The sequence below is a fragment of the Gavialis gangeticus genome, unplaced genomic scaffold (genome assembly GCF_001723915.1).
Source record: "Gavialis gangeticus isolate Ggan-Ray unplaced genomic scaffold, GavGan_comp1, whole genome shotgun sequence".
Lineage (NCBI taxonomy): Eukaryota > Metazoa > Chordata > Crocodylia > Gavialidae > Gavialis > Gavialis gangeticus.
Genome location: NW_017729022.1, coordinates 54,494,426 through 54,509,824, shown reverse-complemented (window position 1 = coordinate 54,509,824; position 15,399 = coordinate 54,494,426). Strand labels below are relative to the sequence as shown.

Genomic DNA, 15,399 nt, shown 5'->3' with positions numbered 1-15,399 from the left:
CAATTCTAAGATGACAGGCCCCCCCCCCCCCCACATGTTAAATGGAGGAGGTGGGGCACCTCGTCTTATAATTGAGTTAATGCGTAATATAGCATTTCAGTTCAGTGGGTTTCATGCAAGCTTCCAAGTTATGTTAAGTGTAGTTTCTCTCTAAAGAAAAAACAAGATACAAGCTGTGACTATAGGAAGGAATCATGCATTGTTTCTACTGTTCCTTCCTTGGGGCTTTTGTCTCTTGAAAATGGTAACTTGGTAGCAGTCTTCAGAATTGGAGAGGTGCTACGTAATAGTCTAGAGCAAGAATGTATTTGGATCACAACAAAAATAGTATCACTGTGGAACAGCAAGCTTTATTTTCTCTAGTATAAACTAATCGGTTAAATTCTTTAAGCATTTTCTGTTGAGATTCTATCAAATAGTTCAGATTTGATTACCTCTCGATAGGTCTCATTCCACTCTTAAGTGTTAGACAATGAAAGGTAAGATTTTTTTTTTTTGTCAAGCAGGGGGAAGAAAGCACATTTATCTTTTTTCTTTTTCTTTTCTTTTTCACACGCCTCCCCCGCCCAATGGAAATCTGCTGTTAGACTTTTTTTTACAAGGTGCTCTGATGTTTTAGCATTGTAGAAATGCTATCTTGAAACATTATGTTTAAACATATTGCATTAAAGGACCAAAAATTTCTTATTGGATAGAACTTGATAATTTTGTAAAAATGTAACTTTATAGATTCACAGAGTTGGAAGGAACCTCAAGGATCATGCAAATCTAATTTTCTATAGAATTTAAGGAGTTATATGTATTCTTCTAAAAAGACTAAATATTTTATGTAGTGCTGAAATCATATTTCTCTTATGATGCAGGAAATTTGTACGTGGAACAAGATGTAGTTTTCCACAAGCCTTTGTCCCATCTGCTATTTAGCTCTGCTGTGTGTGCTTCTCTTCTAGAGACCTGCAGAAGGCTTCTCTGCTTCTGAAAGCTTGTCTGAGTCTCTCCCAACCATGCAATTGGTCCAATAAAAAGAAATCACCCACCTTACATCTGTCAAATATATTGTATATGTGTGCTTCTAGGAAAAACTCAACTTGGACACATTGCCTAACTCTTGTTTCATATGCAATAGGTCCGTGTAAACTCACTAGTGTGCTTAGGAAAGATTTTGGAGTACTTGGATAAGTGGTTTGTACTTGATGACATTCTGCCTTTCCTACAACAAATTCCATCCAAGGAACCTGCAGTACTAATGGGAATTTTAGGTAATAAACAGTTTTTATTTTAATCTTCTTTTAGTGTTTTGATGTAGCAGTCTTACATATACTTTGATAAGTCTGTATGTTTCATAGTTGAAACTTTGCATAGCAGCCTATTAGAGGCACCTAATAGGGCTGTGCGAAGCTTTGGATGCTGATTCAATTTGGAGGAGATTTGGCCTGATTCAGCGGCCGAATCTCCGAATCCGAATCAAATCAGGAGACCAATGAAAAAGTCCAAATTGATTTGGAGAGATTTGGAGATTCGGGCAGTCCCCGCTCGCCATCACAGGGAGCTGGACCCTGACTCCCTGCCAGTAAGTAGGGGGCAGTGGGGAGAGGGGCTGAAGGAGGGGGAAGGGGACCATGGGGAAGATCCCCACCAGGCCCTGTCCCCTGCCTGCTCCCCTAGCCTGTCTGAGCACCCGCTGCCCCACCCAGCCCCAGCATCCTAGTGCTTTTAAAAAAAACAAAACAAAAAAACCCAGTCACTGGCCGCTGCAGCGGCCGTCAGGGCCTTTAGGGGCTCATGGCAAAGGTCCCTCCACGTAGTGTGGGGCAGTGGGGATCACCCCCCACCACCTGGCAGGAACCGGTGAGTGCGGGTCTTTTGTTTTAAAGAGCCGGGATGCTGGGGCTGGGCGGGGCAGCCATTGATGGGGCTGGGAGAGTGGGTGGGGAATGGGGCCTATTTGATTCGGAGATTCAGCTGATTTGGCAGCGGCCAAACCTCTGAATCGGATTCAGCCAGATCAATTCAAGACAGTGATTTGAATCACCAAATCAAATCACTATCCCCTGAATTGGCCAAATCCAAAGCGAATACTAGCTGCTTCACACAAGCCTAGTACCTAATTTCTTAGGTGCGTCCTTTTTTATTACAAAATCCATTCCTGATACTGCTTGTAGTCCGTCAGAAACATCTTCCACAGCAGCTGGTCTGTGTAACTTCTGTGGATCCTCCAGGTGTTGAAGTGATGTGAATTTGCCTGAGAACAGCTGTGTACACTGCTCTTGGACACATTCAAATATCCTTGACCAGCGTTCCTCCGTATAAGCAAAAAGAGGGCATGTGTCTGGAAGTGGGAAGGCATGTAGAATGAAGCTGTAGCTGTGGGTAGGTTTGCATAAAATTTTACCCTAATTGGTAGCATTAGTTAAAGCTGTCTCCTGTCCACAAAAGAATTGTGGTTTTATCCTATCTGATCCTTAACTATATGGTGCCCAAACTGCTCAGGTACAAGAATCCTAACATGGGGGTCATGTTTATGTTCATCCTGCCATCTCTTTCTTCCCCACTTACACCCATATGTTCTAAGTCAGGAACTGAATCTTTCCTGGCTGGCTGATAGACCTTTTTTATGACAGCCATAAAAAAGCATATTCCAGAGCTTTTCTTCTGTTTGATCTTTACTGTTACAGTTCATGCATTTTCAGCAAATGGGATATTTAAACAAGCAAGTATTCTGCTGTATGAAATGCGTGCCCTTGTAACATGGTACAGTATAACTTTATGAATCTGGCATGCTCAGGACCGAGCACTTGGCAGAAATGTGAAAATTCTGGATTTTTGAAACCGAAGCGGTGGCCAGTGGGGCGAGGGCAGCCGTACACAGAGCAGTGACACAGGGTGGTGGATGGTGGCGGCAGCTGGAGCATGCAAGCTTCCCCCTCTGCTGCTCCGGAACTGGCTGCTGCTACTCCCCAAAGGAGTGTAGTTTTATAAAGTGCTGGATTTTCAATAATTCTGGATTTGTGAGGTTATACTGTATAAGCTTACTAGGCTTAAAATTAGATCCATCATCCATGTCTGTATCCATTTTTTCCATAGTTGTTTTGTTTTTTTTATTTCAAGAGAAAAAGGGGCCGTTAGATTGTCTTGTTTCACTTTGTATTTAACACAGACCTAACTTTCCTAAAAGAGTTACTGTAGAATGCAGAGAGAGAGAGAGAGAGTGGGCAGCAAGTTTTCAGAGAAATACCAAGGGTAGCATCCATACTCAAAATACAGAGTGTTGCTTTGTTCCACAGCCATAGCACATAGCCTTGAGTCACTGACTTATTGCTGCTGCTGTTCTGTATGTTATAAAAGAGGCTTCTTTTTGTAGCCAAATTACATTGGAGTTTACTGTTTTTACAGAATCATTAAAAGAAAAAATAGGGCCGGAAGGGACCTCAGGAGGTCAACAAGTCCACACCTCTGCTTAAGGCGAGATCACCTCTGTTTAACTCATCCCAGACGAGTGTTTTTCCAACTGCTCTTAAAAACGTCCAAGGATGGTGATTCCACAAACTCTCTAGTAGCCTATCCAATGCTTAACTACCCTTATAGCTAGAAATTTTTCCTAATAGACAATCTAAATTTGCCTTGCTGCAGTCTTAAGACTGTTGCTTTCTATCCTGTCCTCTCAGCTACAGGGAAAAGTGTATCATTATCCTCTGTATAACTATCCTTTAGATAGTTGAAGGTTGTTATCAAATCCCACCTCAGATTTCTCTGCTCCAAACTTAATCCTAAATTAGGGCTGGAAGGGACCTAGTTCTTTCAACTTTTTCTTGTAAGTTTGATGTTTTCAAGATTGCTAATCATTTTTTTGCTCTCACCTGTATTCTTTCCAATCTGCCCCTGTCTGTCTTGAAGTATGGTGGCCAAACCTTGACAGTTCTCCAGAAGCTTCATGAGTGCCACACAGAGAAGAAGGATCACTTCCCTTTATTTGCGAGTGATACTCCTATTGATCTTCCTCTTCTTTCTGACATACTTCTGGAATGTTTTTAGTTGCCTTTTGCATCCCTTGCTAGTTGCGTCTCAGTTTGTGCCTTGGCCTCCTCACTTTTATCCTCGCTTGCCCATTCAATACTTTTATACTACTCACACATTATATGGTCAAGTTTCCACATTGTGTAGGATTCCTTTTTGGGTTTCAGCTCATTGAAGAGTTCATTGTTTAGCTAAGTTGGACTTCCTGTTCTTACTTCATGTCAGGATAGCTTGCTCTTATGCCCATAATATGGCCTACTGGACTTCTTTTCCCTTTAGACTTGCCTTCCAGGGGATCCGGCCTACCATTTCCCTGAGTTTAGATTTGCTTTTCTGAAGTCCAGTGTTGAATACTTGTCATTTCATGGTTGTTACCCAAGTTGTCTTCCACTTTTCTTCCTCTATGTGAACAGCAAATCAAGACAGCTTCACTAACACCAGTATGAAAAAGTTATCCCAAACTTACTCCACAAGCTTGGCCTGCCTGTGCTGCGCTGTTACCCTTGCAGCTTGGCCTGCCTGTGCCCTGCTGTTACCCTTTTATGGAAACTGGAGTCCACCATGAAAATCGGGTTCTCTGTGACTTGATAAATACCTTCTATTCTATAGCAGGTGCCCACCATGACATCAGCCTTGCTGTTCTCCCCTCTTATCTAGACCATAGTTTTTGAATAGACCTATCTCTCACTTCATACTGCATTTCACAATAAATGCAACTTTTCTATAGAAAGCAATTCCATCTCCCTTTTTTCCTTGCCAGCCTTTCATGAACAAATTTGTACTCCTCCATGACAGTACTCCTTCCTTTCAAACTATCTCACCATGTCTTCATTATCCCAACTACATCATACTTCCATGATTGTACGAAAAGAATTCTATTGTAAATTCAACCAAGTTCTATCACCTGTCTCCTAAGAAGGTAAGACTGTTCTTCTCAGCAGTTTCAGTGCAAAAGTGGTCAGGGACCCTGAGCTATGGAAAGAAACACTAGAAAGGAAAGGGTGGAGAAAGTAAATTCGAATGGCATTCTTCTCCTGAGTAAGTGTTTTAGAATGTGATTTTATCATCATAAACATTTTATTATTCCAAAGCAACAATGGAAAACATCATGGATGCACCCCCACTCAAAACAGTCACCTGATTGACTGCATCATAGTTTGTGCATGGGACTGCCATGTCCATGCCAGATCACTGCAGATGGCTGTGGGAAGGATCATTGTTTGATATGTCCCATCAAATCTATTTGTGTAGCTCTAAAATGACACAAAAGCAACCAAGGGAGAGGTTCAATATTATGTTCTTGAAAGACCCTGTTAAAAGTGATCCTCTGCAGCAGTGCCTTAGTGAAAAACTCTCCTACCTCCCTGGTCATCCTGACACTGAGGAACACGGAGATCTTTACATGGCCTTCATTGACCTGACTAAGGCCTTTAATTCAATCAACAGAGAGCCCCTATGGAAGATCCTGATTTTGAGTGCCCATCAAAATTTATCGTTATCAAACTCTTTCATGATGATACAACAGCAGCCATCCAAAGCAATGACTTGGAAACAGACCTTTTCACTATTAGAACTAGAGTCATGCAAGGATACGTGACTGCACCAACATACTTTTCCATCTATATCACAGCTATTCTGCATCTCATCACTAGTAAACTTCCATCTGGAATTAGCATCCCAGTATTTCATGAAAATCCAAATCCAAGATAACTAACACTTCTGTTACTAAATTTCAGTAAGCTGACAATTGTCATGTGTGCTAACTTAGTTTAAGAACTCCAGGTCACTCTTGATCACTTCTGTGAAACGTATGAAATGCTTGGACTGTCTGTCAACCTCACAGAAACCAAGATAATTAATCAACCCACCCCAAACTAGCCAGCTACTCTTCTACATACTATAATTAGAAGGTAATCATTTGAAAATGTTGAACATTTCCTCTATTTGGGTAGCCACCTTTCCCAAAAAGGAAATATGAATGACAGTATTCAACACTGGATAAAATCTGCCAGTGCTGCCTTTGGACATGTCCAAAAATGTGTGTTCAATGACGATGATATCAAGACTCAAAAAAACTTCTTGTCTACCAGGCTGTTGTCCCTACCCTGTTGTATCAGTGTGAACCTTGGATGACATAGCAGAAACAGTTGAAAGCTTTGGAATATTACCATCAGTAATATCTTCAAAAAATCCTCTATATTAACTGGAAGAAGAGAAGAATAAACACCAGCATTCTGGCTCAAGCAAACACCACCAGCATTGAAGCCATGTTTATATGACACGCTGTTGCTCATGACATCGTATAAGGATGCTTGACAACTGATCCCAAAACAGGTCCTGAACTTCCAACTTATCGATGGACACTGCTCTAGCTGTGGGCAAAAGAAGAGATTCAAGGATTTTTTGAAGGCCAACCTGAAGAAATGAAATATTAATATCAACAGCTGAGAGACTGAAGTACTGAATTGTCCCCAGTGCCACCGTGACGTATGACGAGCCATTGATAGTGTCGAACAAATTTAACTGACTATGGAGGTTGATAAGAGAAGCAAAGGGAAAGAGCTGTGGCCTGACATCACAAACACGTCTTCCTCCCAGAACTATTTGTGATATCTGCAGTCAAACATGAGAATCTTTGATTGGCCTCTTCAGTCATCTGCAGACTCACTGATGACTTCCCTCTTTTACTGGAAGACTGTCAACTTCATATCAAGGGGCTGCCCACAAGGAGGAATTCCAGTAATTTCTGATTATTCCCCATACTTCTTGCACTGGTATATAAACAGCTAAGGTAATTAGCCCATGGCAGTAATTTGTCTCTAAGAATAGTTTTAAGGTTCCCTATTGCCCCCTTTTTCTGGATTTTATGTATTTGTTTGTTTGTTTTTTATCTAGGCTACCTAGCTCTATACTTACTTCCTTTTTTTGTCTCTGCCCTGTTGAACCTAATTTAAAGTCATCCTCATTAGGTTAGCAAACTTAAATGCAAATACAACTTTCCCCTCTTGAATCAGGCGAACACCATCTCTTCCTAGTAGGGGAAGCTGGTCAAAGGAACAAGAGTTCTGCTGCTGATATTTTTGGTGTTATGATTTCTAAGCTGTTTTAGGTTCAGCTGCACACTAAACAATATCTTCCATAGGTGGATCTTTCCCTGGTAACCTGCCTTTTGCATCCTGCGTTTTGGCTAATTTTCAGTATGCATAGTAAGTGTATTTTTCTTAGAGCTCATTCACAATATTTACTGAATTTCATCTCTCTCAATGATGTGTGTCAGGTATTTACAAATGCACATTTACTCACAAGAAGTTGGGAATTACCAAAGAACAACTTGCAGGAAAAGTATTACCCCATCTGATTCCTCTGAGTATTGAAAACAATCTAAATCTCAATCAGGTAAGAACACAGTTTTAATTTTTGCATGCTTTTACCTAATTAGGTGATCTAGAAGTAAAGGTAAAATATTGTGTCACAGAAGATTTTCTTAATCGGTACATTTTGATACAAATGTACAATAGTAATATCGGAACGGTTAGGCTTAAATAGCAGTGCTTCTTCAGTGGATCTGGTAAGTAGAGGTGCATTGATACATAGGTCCGATACCAGATCAGTACCAATATAAACAAAACTGGCTGATGGGGCCGATAATTTGGCTGATAAATGCTCATGCTGTGCATAGCTCTCAGACAGCAAGGAGCACAACCTGCAGTGTGGAGAGCTGTCTCCAGTTGGTAAGTCTGGTGTTGTGGAAGGGGAGGGGGGAGGGAAAGGATGTGGGGGGATGCAGTTCAACACGCCCCCCCCACGCCGTCGTAAGGGAGGGAGCAGGGGCAGGGCCAGATGCTGAGGGGGTGGGGTGGAGCTGTGGCTTGTGATGGGGGGAGGGGGCTCCTGCCATTGCTTGCACCCTGGGAGGGCACCAGGAGGGGGGGCGGTGTCCCCCAGATCTGCACAGGGTGGGGTGGGTTGCAGCTGGGGCTGCACAGGGCTCTTCTCGGCAGGGGCCAGAGGCACTGGGAGGATGCTGCATCCACCCCAAACTTCGTTGCCGCCAGCTGCAGCCCACCTATGCGCCAGGGTGGAGGCAGGGCACTGAGCTGGGGCAGTGCCGGGTGGCTGGTGGTGGTGGTGCTAGGAGAGGAGTGGCAGAAAATTTGGGGTAGATGCATCATCCAGCACCACTGGCGCCCTCTCTGAGCTCAGCCCCCACTGAGAAGAGCCCTGTGCAGCACCGGCTGCAGCCCATCCTGTACAGATCCAGGGGCACCACCCCTCCCTGCCGTGCCCTTCTGGGATGCAAGAAGTGGTGGGAGCTGCCTCTGCTCCCTCCCCTCATGAACCGCAGCTCCTCCCCGTCACCCTGCCTGGGCAGTGCCTGCCCCTCCCTCGTCCCTCACTGTGCGGGGTGTTTATCTGCCCCCCCATGTCCCTTCACTTCCCCCTCCCCTTTCACCACACTGGACTTACCAGCTGGAGGCAGCTGTATCAGAAATCGGATGGGTATTGGCCAATATGCTTCCTTAAATGTCTGCTGTTGGTATCGGCCCCAAAAATCTCTATCGTTGCACCCAAGTAATTTGAAATGTGATGCTCAAATTCAAATGAGTTGTATCAGTTTTCACTGTATTTAAATTGTTCCTTTCTAACTTAAATTTCAGCTTTATCATCAGATTTTCACTGATACTTGCCATATAAAGTCCAACTAACCTCAGTAACTTAAATTTTTATCTTCAGTTTGGAAAGACAAAGGTGGGGGGATATGAGATCATGAAGGATAGGAGAACTGTTACTCACCCAGTCCCAGTCTACAATAAGTAAGGGGCACCCACTGAAATTATCAAGAGGCAGGTTTAAAACAAACAAGAGGAAGTACTTCATTACGCAGCATATACTTGTGGAATCTGTTGTCGCAAGAAGTTGTGAAGACAGACAGTATAACCTGGTTACAAAAGTGATGAGACAGATTAATGGAGGACAGGTCCATTGGAAGCTATTAAATTGAACACTCAGGGATCTCTCTCTAAATCTGAAATCTGTAAACTAATGATGGTTGATGCCAGCAAGGGTATGAAATGAGATGGATTATTCTAGATGTACCCTGTTCGCATAGTCTCCTAAAACCTCTACTACTTGCCACTGTTGGAGATCAGTTACTGTACTAAATGCAACTACTTATGTTGTTCTTTATTATAAATGTAAGAACTGTTAGGTAATTCACTGGATTCAAAATTAACGGAAACTCATGGGTGTAAGTCAGATTTACTTTAACAAGCACAAGCTTATTTTCTGACATCTTTGTGTTACTAGCCGCCAAGTCAGCCCTCAGAAGGTAAATGCTGTGGGATTCAAAATAGAAAGAACATGGCACCTCATTAGCTTAATTCATATTCCTGCTACTCATCTATTTTTTTTTATGCTGTAGGAAATAACTGGATTGAGAAACTGACTACAAGCTTATTGGTTTTGAAGTTACTGAGTGTAGAACATAACATGACATTAAAATTACTCCTCTAATTTTTTCTGAGATTGATGGGAAGATTAACATTTAACAGATATGCCTTCATTAAAATATACCACAAATATGTTCAGAACAAAATATACTGAGTGTCAACAAAATTGGAAACAAAGGAGTAATATAGCAATATCTGGTGTTGTCCTGGAAACATAATTAACAACCTAAATAATACTTCAGTTAATTTTAAAATATAGTCTTAATTTCAGTTCTTAGTTTTATTCACAAATATGATTAATACTGTGGCAATGTAAAAACACTTTGCTATACATTTAAGAAGGAAAATTGAATTCTTAAGAATATCCTTTTTCAAATAAAGTAACATTGAATCTATTTCACATGGGTTGCCTCAGATCCTACTGCAGGCGTACTGCTGTCAGGTTTCAGTATCACATTCTGTTTATAAGGGGTGTTTCATGCAAGATGGTAAAAGCAAATAAAAATACTTTTTCAAAAACTGGTGGAGATTATTTGTGTATTGTGTAATACAAGCTTTACAAGTTATTGAACGATTGTTAAGTTCTGCGTCTATGAGTTTTTTAGCTGTAAATCATGTTGGAACGCAATGCATGCATTTGTTGACAGTTTTGTGCAGAATCCTAATATTCTACACGTTTCTCTTTTTAAGTTCAATTCTTTCATTTGTGTCATAAAAGATATGCTTAATAGACTGGAAGCTGAGCATAAGACCAAACTTGAACAACTTCATGTAATGCAAGAACAGCAGAAGTAAGTATGTCTCTAATCAGTTTCAGCTTACCAGTTTAACTACAACTGAAATGGGTTGGTCAGTGGTACCAGATGTAATAAAACCTTACCAGGTTCTCATTCCAATAATTGGGAGTTCTTTGAAATAGCCAGTCCTGCCCTGTATGCTATCCTTGTCAACATTTGAAATTGGCAAATACATTCACCATAAATTTCCGTTTTCACCCAGTTATCCAAAATACGTGATAAAATGCTATGATAAAAGAATATTTTTAGCATAATATTAAGAATTAATGTAGAAGAATAATCTACTTTATTGATTTATGGTGAGGCCATTACCACTTTCATATTATTTTTGCTTTGTGCTACAGAACTTTGGATATAACTAATCAAATGAATGTATCTGAAGAGGCAAAATCTAGCAGTACTAGTAATCAGGTAAGAGTTATATTTTATTGGTTCGGTTCTGTATAGGAGTTTAAAATACTAATTTTAGGTTACAACATGTAATTTTTTTTTAACCAATTTGAACAGATTGACACAGTGTTTAACAGTATAGGTACTGACTTGCTAACTAGCGGATCTGATAGCAAAGAAAATGAACTGTCATCAAAACAGAGAAAGGTACGTCAGAACTTTTTCTTTATTTTTTATTTGTTTGTTCAGAGTTGTTTTGTTACACAGGTGTCTTTGTATGTGAGGCTGATTTTTAGAAAAAAAAATTACATAAATATTTGCATTGTATTTAGTGCTTTAAAAGAGAATATAACCAAACGCACCAGTCCAAAGGTTCACAAACACTTTTTTTAAACTGAAATTGTTTGTGAATTCAGCAATATTGGCACTAAAATTATAAACTAGTTTCCTTCCTACTTTTAATACAGATTTAACAACTAGCAAAGCTTTATTGTAAAACTTAGGTAGTGGATTTAGGTATTAGAACAAAATACTTGGACAACCTTTAATTTCTGCATAGGGTACCTTTCACCCTCAAAAAAAACCCACCACCACAAGAAATGTAAAAGAGTGAAGGCAAAGAAATTAAAAGACAAAACTGAATTGTTGGCATTTAGGCTTTTATAGACAATACTCTATTTTAGGTTTTTTCAGATACTGAAATTCACTAAATTAATTAAATGTATGATCTAACTCATTCTTAATACTCCAATACATTTGGAATAAGATGGGAATGAAAAAAAAACCTTTTTACCATCTGATGATAATGCCAATGTTTTCTCTGTTCAAGACATCACTTACACTTGAAGAGAAGCAAAAGTTAGCAAAAGAACAAGAACAGGCACAAAAATTGAAAAACCAGCAGCCACTTAAGCCTCAAATGCATACAATCACACCTCCAGTAAAACAGGTGAGAGAATGTATTTACTGTATTCAGCTCTCTTCATTGTTGCCTTGACCCTACTTCCTTACAGGTATTGTATGTATTATAAATACTACATTTGCTGTTTGTTTGCATATTTGTTTACTAAGAGAAAAACCCTTATTTTCTTTTATGTTAACTCTGTAAAGTCATTGTAGCTAGACAAAAACAAACTTTAGTCTGACCATGCATTCATTAAGCTAGGATGTTTGATTGGGGGGTTTTGAGGTTTTTTAAAAATCTTTTATCCATTTATGCCTACCTTGTATTCCCTATGTTAGTAGCAATGGGCCTCAAGATTTTTATTTTTTTTTCTTAATCCTTTATCCATGTTGAAAACCCATAGTACTGAGATACTGTGTGTGTCTACATATGAAAATAGTGTGATGCAGTAAGCTCCAGTGAAGTTCACACTGAAGTTTATTGCCCCCAGGCACAGTGTTTATATGTGCATCTGGGACTGCAGGACATTGAGCCTGGGCAGTGCCGTCCTGGCTGGCAAGGGGTCTGGTGGGGTCAGCCTGTCAGCCTGGAGCTGCTCCACTCTGGCTCAGTGTGCTGCAGACTGGCTGGCTGGGGCACAGGGGTGCCACAGGGTGGGGCTGCCTGCTGGTAGGCATCCCCACTCTGTAACACCCATGTGCCCCAGCCAGCCCTGTCACGTCTACATGTGAATTGTGCTGGAGTAAATAACTCTGCCATAGGATAGTACTTGTGTCGGGCACTAAACCTACAGCAGAGTTAATTAGTTTACTCTGGCCTAATAACTCTGGGCAACTGTAGCCCGTTGCAGTTATGAAAAGGGACAGATGTGGTGAATTTTTTATTGGTGCCCTGATACAAGCATGCAGCTCCCACTGACTTCTGTAGGGATTGAATATGTAACTGAAAGCCAAATCAGAGGCATGGATGGGCAGCAGCTCTGTACAGAGCAGTTCCAGCTGCCATGGTGCCATGGAAGCACAGCCAGCCCACCACAGCAGCAGTGGCTATTGTACGCTTATCCCCCCCCCACCCCTCCTCCACCCTCCCAAAAAAAGTGTCCCCCCAGAGCTGCTCTCGCCACCCTTCAGTTGCATTACTGAGTTAAATTTAGACCCATACATGTTGAAATATAGCATTTGTGTTACAGAATACTGATTTGCTGAGAACAGTTATTGCCTATTGGTCAGATGGCCAGCATGCATGTAGTGCAACTGCTACACTTTCAGCATGATACTGTGTGGGAGCATTTATCCATGTGAGACTCCCCTTGACCATAATGGAAACTGTTTTGTACAGTTAATGCATGCTGGATTGAAATTCTCTTTGAACAGTTATAATAAACAGTGTTTGTCAGACGTGGATGCCAAAACTCAAATTCTGTGTACTTAAAAGACTGCAGTTACCAAAATGTCTTCTCTGTAATGTTAAAGAAACTACCATGCATACATTTCATGATCATTTTTAGTCAAACAAAAGGTCAAATGAATTCTGGCTTCTGAAAAATATATTAAAGGAACATCACCTTGAATTTCAACTGCAGAAGCAATGTGATAAGATATTGTTACTGTATCTGTAAAAACAAAACATTAAACTATTTTTGTATGTTTTTCAGGCAAAGGACTTAACAGAAACTTTGATAGATAATATGTCATCTTTGACCAGTCATTCTATTAGTAAACCTAAAGTTGCTTCTTCAGGCAGCTTCTCTTCTGTCCCATCTATGGGTATTGGAATGGGGTTTTCATCACCTGTTGACAGCACAAAAAGAAACATGACAAATGGCCTGAATACTACCATAGGTCTTCAGACTTCTGGATTCAGCATGGGGGCTGGTACCACAAACCAGAATTTCTTCAGCAGTCCAAGTGGAACTGGAACAGCCAAGGTTAACATAGTGCCAGCCCCCAATATGCCAAACTATAGCCCTGTGAGTGCAACATCTGCAGTCTCACAGCTGACCCAACAAAACAGACCTGCAGATATGTCTTCTCTAGATAATCTTTTTGGTCCTCAAAAACCCAAAGTCAGTATGAACCAGCTGGCACAGCAGAAATCAACCCCGTGGGTTAATCAATTTGTACCCCCTCAGGGGTCCCCAGGCACAACCAGTTCAGTGTTGGGACCACAGATGAACATAGTAGGACAACCTGGTTTTGGTATGCAGGGTAATCCTTTCTTTAATCCTCAGAACTTTGCACAGCCAACAAACAACACTATGACAAGCAGCAGCTCAGCTAGCAATGACTTAAAAGATCTTTTTGGGTAAAATGTTTTGCTTTCTTTTTCAATGATTGCTACAGTTTGAATCATGGGTAAGCTGACTGACATCTTATTATGATTTGGTAAAAATTTAACTAAGAAAATTTCCCATCTGGCAAAATAAAGTTTTTTGCACAGGAAAAAAGACTATTTACCTGCTGACTGGATAATATTGTGGAATTGCTTAAGTGTAAAGTCACCTTATGCAATAAATAGTTTGCTTTATTTTCCCAATCTCAGAGCTTTGAAGTCAGGATACATTTAACCTTCATATGTCTATTCATAAAAAAACTAAATTTTCAGAAATTTGTGTGTGTGGTTTTTTTACTCCATCAGTTAAAAAGCCACATCTTGATTTAGCACACATTGAAAAAACTTGTGTGTTGTGTAAAACTAAACAGAATGGATTTGTTTTGTTACCACTTAACCATATATTTGTTGAATATGTCATGACCTTTAATTTATACCAACAGAACAGCATGGGACAAGTTTGATTCTTATGCAGCCTCAGGTTGTCAATTGCAGTAGTGATTTTTGTACGGGTATGTCTCTAATCATACACAGGAGGCTAAGGATTTGAAATTATTTGATTTTTCACTTGGATTAGTCAGGGCGTGTCTACACATGCATTAATACACTGCAGTTACTGCGCATTAAGTCAAGTTCCTGTAATAACAGGTACTAGCTCAATGTGCAGTAACCAGTGTTACTGCGCAGTAGCACCAGCATACGCCTTTTTAGTGATGCTGCTGCACAGTAGACTAATTCTTCTGCACATTAGCACATGTTTTGCCATGACGCATTAATGTACAGTAGAATCAGTCTATTGTGCATTTAGCATCTCGTGTAGATGCCCTCAGTGTATTCTAACATGAGTCAAGTGGCAACAGTAAATATTCTAAAAGCAATGACTGGTGCATTGCTCCAGTAGTCATACAGACTTGCACTTTGCTTTGTAGTATTTGATCCCAGTTTTTAGGCCCAGAGAAAGAGCCACATACTGCTTAAAGTCCTATTTAAAACATGGCATGTAACAGTGATGTAAATCGGAAGCAAAATATTTCTTGTTTTCAGTGGCAAAATTGGTAGTTTTTCACTGGTGCAAACTAAGAATCAGAGCTATTACTAAGCACCATAGGAAAAAATAGTCCCTAAATTTAAGTGTTATCTGCCTCAGTTTTGATACAGTTGGCTTGTATATATGGAAATATTTTGAATCAATTAGCATTTTCTGGCTGTAGGGAAGAACTGACTGCATTTAATGTGGCATACAACTATATGAAAAAGCAGTAAGCCATGAATTCCTTAACTTGAATGAACTCTTAACATCCAATTTAGTTTTCACTCAAGCTCTCTAATGACGGATAAATACCTATGATTTGAATTCTCAAGTGAAAATCTGTAAGCACTAGAACATATCTGATGAGTACATAGCTGTTTTAAACCCTTATTCTGTATTGCTCCAAATTTAATAAAGTTCTCCACAAAATCAAGGAGTAGTTTTTTTGCTTCCCAAGAGGTAGATGTTCAGCTTCCCCATGAT

General features: G+C 40.3%; 1 protein-coding gene across 3 annotated transcripts in view; it reads left to right on the top strand.

The window, feature by feature from the left end:
• SCYL2 (SCY1 like pseudokinase 2) overlaps nt 1-14,209 on the top strand; it is a 65,818-nt gene extending 51,609 nt beyond the window's left edge. For 2 of the 3 annotated variants that reach the window (XM_019515002.1, XM_019515003.1), the window contains 7 exons: nt 1,127-1,259; nt 7,292-7,410; nt 10,155-10,255; nt 10,606-10,672; nt 10,769-10,858; nt 11,481-11,600; nt 13,210-14,209. In XM_019515002.1, coding sequence (XP_019370547.1) covers nt 1,127-1,259; nt 7,292-7,410; nt 10,155-10,255; nt 10,606-10,672; nt 10,769-10,858; nt 11,481-11,600; nt 13,210-13,863 — 1,284 coding nt within the window. In that variant the 3' untranslated portion in view covers nt 13,864-14,209. The remainder of the gene's footprint in view (nt 1-1,126; nt 1,260-7,291; nt 7,411-10,154; nt 10,256-10,605; nt 10,673-10,768; nt 10,859-11,480; nt 11,601-13,209) is intronic. The other variant, XM_019515004.1, reaches the window with a different exon arrangement.
• The last annotated feature ends 1,190 nt before the right edge of the window (nt 14,210-15,399 follow it).